Source organism: Cynoglossus semilaevis, chromosome 5, assembly GCF_000523025.1.
Source record: "Cynoglossus semilaevis isolate Cse_v1.0 chromosome 5, Cse_v1.0, whole genome shotgun sequence".
NCBI classification, from domain to species: Eukaryota; Metazoa; Chordata; class Actinopteri; order Pleuronectiformes; family Cynoglossidae; genus Cynoglossus; species Cynoglossus semilaevis.
In genome coordinates, this window is record NC_024311.1 from 14,601,303 (window position 1) to 14,613,173 (window position 11,871).

Genomic DNA, 11,871 nt, shown 5'->3' on the forward strand with positions numbered 1-11,871 from the left:
ACAATATTTCTTTTTATTTTCTGAAATTCATTATATTATTAATTTATAGAAATATATCTTTAATTGTTCTCTGTTTAACTAAAAGGAAAGTATGGGTCATTTTATTCAATTTTACAATTTCTCGGTTATCTTCCTGATTTATTTCTGAGGTGACCTCTATGTAGTTGCCCCCAACTTATTCATCTTTTCATAGTTTAATCATCTTTGGTGACTTTATACTCTTTTACCTAACTTTTACCTATTCCCAGACTAACTTTTAATTTATTTTCTGCAGTTTCGTTTTTTTTTTTAACTTCAAGTCATTTTTTTGCACTTAGAGTATCTAATCATTCTGATCTTCAAGGCCATGAGGAACAAACCATTAAACACACTGATGAAATTGGATAAAAAGAAAATAAAGAGAAAAAACAGTAAAACAAAATATCCTCTTTTATTTGTTCACCTGCTGTCAAGGTGTTGGCAGCCGAGCAGAGGTTTCAATAAAAGAATATTCACAGACAAATAGCAGGAAAGAAAGCAGGTAATGTTTTTGGCTTAATGGATTCCTGATGTTGGAACAGAGGCTCATGACAGTGGTTCACGGTCCACAAACATCTTCTACGTTGAATGGACGAGGAGCACGTTAACAGGAAGAAGGACACGCTCGTTGGCTTTGCCTTTGATGACACCTACTGGTCAAACTCTACAGCGTTCACATTCCCGCTAACAAGTATCTTCTTTAGTGTCGATCATTTTATAAATATTGGTGTAAATTCGTATTTGACGACATAACAATTGATTGTTTTGGAGCTATGCGTATATAAACAAACCAAGCCTCGTGTGTGAAATGCTGGGCTTTGTCGCCCTCTACTGTTCAATTGAGGAAGCGCGGACATCTCATGAAGAAAATAATGTTATGTAGGTTTTATTTTAACATCAAAGGGACAAACTTAGGCACCATGTTATCATTTTTCAAAGTTTTTATTTTTCATACAGTTATGGTGTATTTTGTTTACACAGGCAATATGGTTAACGTTGTTGCTTAATCTAAAATATATACCAAATTGTTCGTTAAAAAATAAATAATGTGCACAGACAAAAATAAATATAGAAAATGCCACCTTGGGTTAACTGTACACTTGAATTTGACCGCAGAGAGCATGAATGTAAGCCGTGTAATGTTCATCTTTGTCCGGTCCATTCTGTCATTGAGAAGGAAAAGGTCCAGAATATTTTTGTTTTGTTATATTATAAAAACCAACGTTCGGTAGTCCATATCTGCTCGGGGTCACTTTATTGGTAAGAGTTTAGTGGTAGTGTCGTAATAGCTAATTTAGTAGAAATTATACTTAAAGTTTACAACTAACGGCTGTAGTATTATTAGTGGAAGTAGTGTAGTAGTAGTAGTTAATCACTTAATTAAAACCGTAGGAATTAATTTTAAACACGTTCAGTACACAGTTTGATCTTTTCATTAAACAGTGATAGGTAGTACATTTAAAATGTAAGAAGCATAAGTAAAATGTTGATTTTTGGCTTATTTGATAAACCGGAAGTTTGCCTTTTCTTTATTTCCTCTGATGACAAGCTTTACGTTTCTTCTAGTTTTTTTGTCGAATTAAGTCTATTCTGGAATGCGTTTGCGGTTGATTTTGTGCGTATCACCTCCAGGCCCCCTTTCCGCGATTTTTTTTTCATCCATTTTTTTAATTATTTATTTCCGAGTAAACTGCAGTGTTGATATAAAAACACCGATGGTGGAATAATTGAGGGGACAACTCGGGATTATAACGTCATCAGCGACCTCACAGCTCCGGCTTTTTAAATCCAGAGACATGGCTCGACCTCGGCCGCGGGAATACAAGGCTGGAGAGCTGGTTTTCGCTAAGATGAAGGGATACCCGCACTGGCCAGCGAGGGTGAGTGCGAGCCGCGGCCGGGCTCGGAGCGCAGGTTGCGGGGTACACTTCAACCCACACAGGCGCTGCTTTTCTGGAAGATGTGACATCCAGAGCTTACGGCTCCACCGCCATATTTCATTTTAACCTGCACTATTGTGAATTTGACTCTTTGTTTTCTACAGTGGGAGGCAGAATGAGGAAATATTGGTCATATTTATTATTAATTATTTCTTTCTACCTCATCCATTCAGCGTGGTCTTAATTATTTCTCCCATAGCGGAGATTGTTTTTTATTTCACAATATATATCTGTGTCATAAACATTAAATGAGCCAGTGCCTGACCTCAGGTAACCTAAAGCACATCTGACTCGTTTTCCATAAAAGATACTCCAGGCCAGGTGTGTCCAAAGTCAGGTTGGGGGGCCAACTGTGACCCTCTGTGCAGGTTTTATTTGGTCCCCAAATATTTATGTGGTCTGACAGAATGATCACATAGAACTAATAAATACATACAATAGGAGTAGATGTTCTATCAACTTCTGCTATACAATGTATACATGAAAATATATATATACAATTTTACTTCTCATCAATGAACAAAAAACAAACAGATAAGGTCCAACAATATTAGATATAACTTATCTTATTTTGCTATTTATATGTGTATTTACTCTTAAACAACAACAGCTGTCCCTCAATTTGTGATGTAACTTGTGTAGCCCTCCACAATGTCAACATCAGTAATGTTTACAGTCATCAGACTCATCTTTAGACACCGTCTATTCTTAATCATTTCTCGAAGGAAAGTCTAGCAACAGAATTATAACAGTGTCAAAGGCTTTAGAGAAAGTTGTGCTTGGATGTCATTGTATAAATGTCTATGGGATTCAAAGTCTGTGGTCATTTGTGCCAGACAGACAGTTTGGTGTATCACACGTGGCCAAAGTGACTGTTGTTTATGAAGTGGTCGTCTATGAGCAAAAATCCAGTCAACAGGAAACACTCAACAGCATTGCTTTGTCTCCCACTGTCCCTCAGATTGACGAGCTTCCAGAAGGTGCCGTCAAACCACCTGCCAACAAATATCCCATCTTCTTCTTCGGGACCCATGAAACGTAAGCAACTGTTGTTTTCTTTTTTATCAGCACCCGGTTGTTTAAAGGTCCAATGGGTTTAGTGAGTTTAATACATGTAAGTGTGTGTATGAGAGTCTAATGTATGTCTTCAATCTTCAGTGCATTTTTAGGCCCCAAGGATCTTCTGCCCTACAAGGAGTACAAAGACAAATTTGGGAAATCCAACAAGAGGAAAGGCTTCAACGAGGGTCTGTGGGAGATCGAGAACAACCCCAGAGTCAAGTTCACAGGTTATCAGGTCAGTCAGCTCTGTGGGACTCCTGTTAGAGCGCTCTTATCCAGCCAGAATAATAGTGTGATCTCTGAGACCCAGGTAGAAGACACAGTGGATTATTCCACAACAAATAATGGATTAGATATATATACATACGGGTGGTCTAGTGGTTAGAAGTCTGCACTCTCACCGCTACGGCCCATGTTGAATTCCTGGTCAGGGAACTGTACTTTGTTGTTTCCATAGTGTGGTGGGTAGCACGCCACTTGGAAGCAGAGAGTCCTATATAGGTTATCAGCCAAACATTTGATCAATATAGTTCAAATTTATTTTATTTTATTTTTAAAATGTACGTGGTCCAGAGGTGAGTCAGCCATGATGTCACAGGTTTGATTCCAGTTAAACTGGTCCATACTGGAGTCAGTGGGTGTGGAATAACTTTACACTATTTAATTTCTAACAGTGAGATAATTCAGCACTGAAGATAAAATCTGACCTAAGACTGCTGTCAAGTGTTGCTGCCAATTCTTGGCTCCTAATATATTTTTTTTATTGAATAGATGGAAGTGAGTGTTGACTTAGAGGATTGAAGTCCGGCCGCCTAAAGGTTTTAAAGTAAAGTGCAAAGAAAAGCACAACTTCAAAAAACATGTTCTAACGTCTGTTTCCCAGCAGAACCAGCAGAGTTTATTACTATAAAAATGTCCGTTTCAGCACATGTTGACGTCAGTGAAACAGAGACAGCCCTCACACACGTTCTCTCTTGGTCACAGGACATTCAGCAGCAGAGTTCTTCAGAAACAGAGGAAGGAGGCAATGTGGCCGATGGCAAAAGAAAGGGTGAGGGCGAGGAGGGTGAAGAGGGCGAGGAGGGCGAAGAGGGTGAGGAGGGCGACTCAGTGGAGGAGGAAGACGACAAAGACAAACTGAAGAGGGACAAGACAGGATCCAAGAGGAAAAAGACGGCCACGTCTAAGGTAACAACCTGTGTCCTTATTTATCAATACTGTCAATCCACTGAAACAGTAGTACTATGAAGTAATAGTATTAGTAGTATCTGTAGGAGACTTTTTGTCAATTTATCATAACTTGTTTTTTATTAACTACTCTTGTATGTTTTGAAATTATATTTCTTACTTACTTTCCTTTTACATGCGTACAATTTGGTATTTTACATATTGTTTTATTGAGTTATTCCAGTTGTCATTATTTTAAAAATATTTTCATGAATCTTTGACAGTTGTTTTAGACTAATAACTATATAAGTGAAACCTTATTCTGGTCCTATGGCTGGTATTAAGCTTTGATTTAATCACCTAATATTTAATTTACTATATCAACATATATTTTTGCTGATATCTTGTCTTGATAACTTGACTCTGTATTTTGGCTATTTCATTGAAGATATTGCTCCAAGCTGCTGCTCATCCTGGATATATATAGTACATCACCACAACACTGGGGGTGTAACATTGCATTGTGAATTGGTTAAAAATGTGTGATACAAATGTGCAGTGTTCCAGCTCCTCTTCTACAGAGCTGAGACACAGAGGAAGATAAGTCACATATTTAAATAGGACAGAGCAGATAAATAATTCATTTTTCTGTCACCAAATGGTGACATTCACCCAGTTTTATGGACACAGTCATGGACTTACATAAGCCCTCCTCACCCCCACCCCCCACCTATTGATTGTATATTACGCCTTGATGCGCTGCAGTCCTCGACACTCAGCGGTGAGGGGCCGTGATTGCTGCAGAGCTGCCACCACTCTGTTACCGTTTCAGTGCGGCGTCCATTGCTGCTCTAAACGGAGCCAAACGCATCCTGCTCATCACTTAGCAACCCCTGTTGCCTGGCAACTGTGCCCGGTTACGCAGGGCATGTGGTGCCTCTTGAAGGAACGTGACGCTGTTGGTGGTGATGTGCTGCTGCTGCTGCTGCTGCTGCTGCTGCTGCTGCTGTGGCTCAGTTCTTTACACTCTGTTAAGGACCATTGGTTGCACTGGAACTGATGTGTCCTCTGGTCCAGTGGTTCTGAGACAGAACCTCAGTTATTAGGGTTTTTCTGAAGGATTGGGTTCTCAGCTGTTCTTGTAGGGACTCTGAAAAGAAACACTATTCTTGTGGGGACACCTTCCAGGTCACTATTGAGTGTGAGGGTATTTTGAGGTCCAACTGATTTGGAGAAATTGTCAGATTGGAGTTAGAGAATGGATTAAGATTATTCATACATTATGTCTATGTGAAGCTGCTGCTGCTGCACTGTGTGTGTGTATGTGAGTGTGTGTGTGTGTGAGATTCTGATCTACATGTACAGACAGAACACAGCTGAGATGAGTTAAATGTGAGCATCTCTTTAGTGGGGAGGGCTGTTTTAAGCAGCAGTCATTTTGGTTTTTTGTCCATTATTGCTCACTTGCATTTTACATACACACAAAAAAAATCTGAATAATTTGCATATTTGTTTCCTGACTGGAAAGATGAGTTTTGTAAAATGCTTTCTAGAATTTACCTTTCCTTTATTTATACATTTATTAAAATTTTGTTATAATATTTATTTTAATTTTCACTCAGGAACAGAGTCATTACAGCTGGGCCCAACTATACATCACTGCTTTCTAATCAGTATTAATATGTAACATAAATGTGACTTTGTCAATACTTTAGGTAACCAGTAGAGGTGAGTACACAAATGTAAGTATTCTTACTTGTAGTCTTGTTCCCAATGCAGGGACGTCTGGTCCCGAGGACTGCAGGTCGCCTGGCATTTATTATTTGGGAGCCACAGTGCTCTTATTTTTGGCCCCATATATATGTATATTTTTTTCTTTTATCAAGGGGAGGATGAGTGAGTCCATCTCTAATTAGGGCAGTATTTATCACACCGTGACTATAGGCATGTGTTTCTGTGGCAGAAATCCTCCAAACTGTCCAGGATCTCGGCAGAAGACGACAACCTGGAAAAGGAGGGAAAAGACGACGACCAGAAGAGCGGCTCAGAGGGGGGAGACGCTGACAATGACATCATGGAAAACATCAGCGACTGTAAGGTGGGACCCATCTGTGCACGTTTATCTAGATGAAAAAAAAAATAGAAAAGCATACCCAGTCTCAAGATCAAATATCTAGATTGCAAAGTAGAGTACTGAAAAACAATATAAACACCCATACTGAAGTACCAATAAAACGCAGTACTGCTGTAATACATTGTCCCTCATCACTGCTCTCTCTCTTATCTCTGTGTTTATTGTTGTCCTCCCAGAACCAGCTGCTCATAGAGGAACACTGAGACGGCCACAGGGAAACCCTTCTTTGTAGCTGCACTGTTGAAAAGATGAATTTCCGACATGATTTCTCATCAGCACCCTCTACTGGCTACCATTATCACCTCCTCCTCTTCTCTTCTGAAAAAATGAGTTTGTACAAAAGCTGCACTTGACATCGGTCGTCACGTGGATACCAGGGTAAATCTGGGCACTTCTGTCTGTGCACTGTACACGTTTTTGTTTTGTTTTTATTTGTGTCACATACGTTAACGTACAATTTTTAGATGGTCGGAGGTTGAAACAGAATTATTAGGTTATTTTTTCAGCTATACATCAGTGAAACCAAACAGAAATGCAGTAAATGTTGGCTTTTGTGTTCACGAAGGCAACTATGAAATGATTTTAAAATTCATAAATCTTAAAGTCTGTGGACAGAGATGAGAGAAAGAAAGACGACGCTTCTCATTCCTGCAGTATTTCAGTTCAGACAAACTGTATTTGTTTGACACGTAAACTCCAAAGTTACTCCAAAGGTACCTTGCAGTGTAAAACCATGTACATATCACTCAGATGTGGTGGTGGGGGGGGCGGGGGCAGAGGGAGGGTCTTAGCGGCTCATCTTCTTTCCACTGACTTGTGTAGATAACCATGGTTCAGTATTTATACCAGACTATAAAACACACGATCACATGTCGCTGTGTACAAACACACATTTGATAAGACCTCGGCATCTATATACTTATATATATACTCCTACTCTCTATGATACTGTATATGTTGGGTATTGCGGTGTTACTGATGATTCTAGTCGTAGCTTTATTTTTCTTTACTTTTTTTTTTTTTTTTTACAATAATAAATGCAGAAAGGATTCTGGAACATTCTGTACCCGTTCAACATGATCCATCACCACACCACTGTGTGTTAGTCATGTATGTAACCAGGAAAAGAATTAATGGAAATACATAGTTAAATGTATGACGTGTTGTGCACAATGTGGGTTACACATTGTAACCCAGTTATTAGACTATATGTGTCTGTTTTCTAATTTTGGTTGTAGGTCATAGGTTCACTGTTCTGCTCTAGGTAACGGCCCCTGTTTTTTATGAAGGGTGTGAAGCATCTGTGTATCTGTGAACTAGATCTCTGTAAATTGATTAGCTTTCTACAGTGGCATGCTCTGTTGTGCTTCATGTCATTGTTTTTTTTTATTTTTTTTGGGGAGGGGTTTAAATCGAAGATACAGCACACGTTTTATCACTCTTGACTAAGTGTTTTGAAATGATACGTTAAAATATTTCGGAAGTGTGGTGGAGTGAAGTCCTGGTACTTAGCTCATGCAGAAAGTGCAGTACTTCCATTTGTCGGACTTTATACTTGATAAAAAAAAATATTTCTGTGTGTACTCTTGGATCCATTCTGTCGTGAAGTACTGTACAACAACATTTTGTTAAATGTATTCCTTACATCACCTTTTTTGATGGAAAAGGTTTGTTTATAAGCTGGAAATGGTTATAAAAACAGAACAGAAAACAACCGTATCTAACTGGGCCACACTATAACAGTTTATTACGCACCTGTATTGTTCCAAGTGTGGCGTCCAGAATCTGATCCACCGACTAATGGCACAGTGTGTGAAACTCTACCAAATACATGTAGATCAGAGCTGTCAAACTCAATCACTCAAGGGTCTAAGTCTCAGGACATTTATTTAACAGTCTAGACCAGTGTTTCCCAAACTTTTTTTCTGGTGACCCACATTTTAAAAGTCACAAACCGTCACGACCCAAGTCAAAAGACATTACTTGTCTTAACTCCTGGGAAACATGATGCGAGACGACCCAAAAAAAAATCTCTTGTGACTCACCTGAGGACCGCGACCCAGTCTTTGGGAAACAATGGTCTAGGGCACTGCGGGCCTTGACTTTGACATTTGTGATCTAGATTTATGAATTTGAATTTGTGTTTTTTACACGTTCATAGCCACATAGTGGACGTGTTGATGGTGGTCTTGTCCTGGGGGGAAAGAAAGCAACATCTTGTGGGTGAACAACGCGTACTACTATTTGTTTAATTGTTTACCCTGATTGGTTGACATTCAAGTCAAGTTCAAATATTTCAACCTAACCCTAAAAAATTGTTAAAGGGGCAAACCTTTTCATTCATAATTGTTAGGATTTTCCTGCTGCTCCGCAAAGACTTGATTTTCTAAATCATCCAAAGTGAGGAATTGTGCAGTTATAATGACTGACAGCTCTTAAAAAGACACAGAGTTAGAAGTTAAAAGGTAGAAGATACAGGAACCCCCCTCCAATATCTTAGTTGTTTCCTGTTCATGTTCAGGTCCCTGTCTTTAGTCAGTGTTGAAGGCCTTGTTTGCTGGTGTCATGTCCAAAACAAATTCATCACCTCCTGTACTTTGAAAACAGGAGGTGATTGCTCCAAAATCTTCAACGTGGCAGCTTTTCTACTCTAGCAAAATTGGGGGTTAACTGGCAGACGACGAGGGGTCAGGGAACACGCTGAGAAACTGAAACTTCTAACCTGCTGAAAAATCGGTGGTTTTAGTTTGTGAGGACACAGGAAGTGCTGATCTACTGCCGTCAGTTTTTTTTTTTCTAATGTTATGTCACTTGAAATGACGGGGCAGCAACTCTTGTGGTGTAAAATGGCTAACTCTCTTTATGAACTCTAGTGCTGGTGGTGAGCTCTGTACACAGCAACCAAAGCGTCAGTTTCTGGTGAGCTCTGTACACAGCAACCAAAGTGTCAGTTTCTACTGTAGTCATGGAAGGCAGGTGGCTTTAAAAAAAAAAAAGAAGAAGAATTTTCTGGCAACCACATAATTCTGCATCTTGCCAGCTGCTCTTATTTATCTCCATTGTTATCAAAATGTTTGTTTATTAAAATATGTAAAGTCATGTTTTTTTTACTCTTCAAACTTTTGTTACTGTCATTTCAGGAACTTGATTGGCATTTTCAAGGTTTGTAACTTATACAGTAGTAAACTGTTTTTTGCTGTTTATGGATGAGACTTTTACAATAAATTACTTGGAATGCAAAAATAGATTTCTCTGTCTCACAAATATACACATTCTTTTTCAGCTTTTTATTTTCACGTATATTCTTATACTGCATCCAATAGGGTTCATAAATTCAATTGCCTGTAAGGAGTGAAGGCTTGGACTGTCCTAGGAGTTTGTGACAACTAACTTGCTATACATGATCAAAAGACAAAGGTCTGATGGATTGATAAATTAATGGAAAATGTGCGTTAAAGTGTTAAAATATAATCAGATTAATTTTCACAAATCAAATTACGTGTTGATTTGGATAGCCCTTTACTTAATAAATACATACAGTAGCGTCGATACAGGGACAAACGCAGTGACGCAGCCTGCGTTCCCTCCGCGCAGCATTGATTCCCTTTGGAATGCGCGCTCAAACGCATGCGCAGTATACACAGAGGCATTGGGCGCTGAAAAGGAAGGCGTTCAGCCTGGACGCAGATAGGCAACAGCAACACTGACTTTTATTTACACGTTTTCCGTTACTGTGCTTTCGAGCATCGTGACACCGAGCACAGCGTGAACCATGGCTGACAAAGAAGGCAAGTAACGTGTTAAACGATGTTCATTGACTAAGCAATTTTTTGGTGTGCTGCAATATGAGTACTTAAACACGGCCGTTTAACTTAGGCATGAGATTTAGCATGACGTGCTAACTCCTGTCATAAAGCAGCTACAAGCCGTGTTATTTTAGCCCATGACGCTGTGTAGGGTAACGTTTGTAGGAGAAAATAGCGTCTAAATAGGGTTTATGGCGCTGCGGTTGATGAAGTCATATTTCTGAATATGAAAATGTCACTTATTTTAACTTGGCACATTGTTTGCATGTAGTTGTTAGGCTGCACCACTCTTCACTAAACTTTCTATTATCCAACACATTCAATTTGAATTAAATAAACTTGAATGTAGAAGTGTCCAATTATATTACACGTCTAATTCAATAAAAGCACTCTGCTTTTCAGTTGTCATTTGTTCATATGTTGACATCCTCAGAGTTTGTATTAGATATTTCTGTAGTATAATAGTAATACTTGTGTAATATTAAAAGGAAAATGTTATCCAAATAATGGCACAAAATACTGTAATTATTTAACCTCTTAAGTTTGCGTTACCACTGGCAGAAGTTAAAAACACATTAAATGTCAAATTTATTAATACATATTTCATGTATGTTAACTTAAATTTTAAAAAACATGGTTATAGCTTATAATAGTCTTATATAACTAATGTCTTAAATATAATACATTTATAGTCATTACAGATATTACTGAATAGAAAAAACAAACAATAGTTGCTCTAGTTAGCTTAAAATAGTGAAGTGAAGAAAGAGGAAGTTTGCACTTTAAATATGGAAACTATATAAAAAACTATAAAAAATACTCATAAGCAAAATTATCAAAACGTTAGCCAAATTAGCTGGTGAAAATAGACCTATTTATGTATGAGAATTTTAAATAAATGATGTAATCTATAGAGATGGGTAAGAATTAGATAAGTTGTTTCTCTGAAAATATTAATGTTGGTAAACATTGACATTACTGAGGGAATCAATGTCTGTTTCATCCCTGTGCTCGTGTTTTAGTGTACGATGATGCCGTGGAAGAAAGAGTCATTAATGAAGAGTACAAGATCTGGAAGAAGAACACACCTTTCCTCTACGACCTGGTCATGACCCATGCACTCGAGTGGCCCAGCCTCACTGTCCAGTGGCTCCCAGACGTTCGCAGGTGTTTCCATTGTCTCCTCTTTGCACTCCAAGCACCAACGTTTTAATATTAACAATGGATTTAATGGATGGATTTATTAAAAAAAATCTTTCCCAACGTTTTAATATTAACAATGGATTTTATTTAAGAGCACCATTCTCTTAATCCCTCTTAACTTGTGACCAAAAATGTCAAATTTAATAATATTATAATGACCTATTATTAGCTTTGCCTTTAGTGTGTAATTTTTTTGCTTGTAGTAGATTTTTTTTTCTTTCTTTTTTTTTTTTTTTTACATTTTTGTGACTGGGATTCAAATCGATAGACACCATCAATATATACTGGCTTTGACGATGACTCTTCACTGTGTATCTGTGTAACTTTAGCCTCTTTGGTTTGTTTGTTTCTATGACGGCAGACCAGAGGGGAAGGACTACACCGTCCACCGGCTGGTCTTAGGCACCCATACGTCAGATGAGCAGAACCACCTTGTGATTGCCAGTGTCCAAGTACCAAATGATGACGCTCAGTTCGATGCCTCGCATTACGACAGTGACAAAGGAGGTAAAAACAACAGTCGGAGGACACTTTTACTTTG

General features: G+C 38.4%; 2 protein-coding genes across 3 annotated transcripts in view; both read left to right on the forward strand.

Moving 5' to 3' along the window:
• Window positions 1–913: 913 nt before the first annotated feature.
• Window positions 914–7,796, forward strand: hdgfl3 (HDGF like 3). Of its 2 annotated transcripts, none has more exons than XM_017032398.2 (6): window positions 914–1,898; window positions 2,920–2,996; window positions 3,117–3,255; window positions 4,005–4,208; window positions 6,151–6,280; window positions 6,498–7,796. In XM_017032398.2, coding segments are annotated over exons 1-6 (636 nt in total). In that variant the 5' UTR covers window positions 914–1,814; the 3' UTR covers window positions 6,500–7,796. The 2 variants fall into 2 exon arrangements, with proteins under 2 accessions (XP_016887887.1, XP_008308898.1); XM_008310676.3 differs by having other exon boundaries at window positions 915–1,898; window positions 6,151–6,285.
• Window positions 7,797–9,956: 2,160 nt separating this feature from the next.
• Window positions 9,957–11,871, forward strand: part of rbbp7 (RB binding protein 7, chromatin remodeling factor) — a 5,326-nt gene continuing 3,411 nt past the window's right edge. The window contains exons 1-3 of the mRNA XM_008310675.3: window positions 9,957–10,109; window positions 11,150–11,294; window positions 11,692–11,837. Of these exons, the coding sequence (XP_008308897.1) occupies window positions 10,094–10,109; window positions 11,150–11,294; window positions 11,692–11,837 (307 nt within the window). The 5' untranslated portion in view covers window positions 9,957–10,093. The remainder of the gene's footprint in view (window positions 10,110–11,149; window positions 11,295–11,691; window positions 11,838–11,871) is intronic.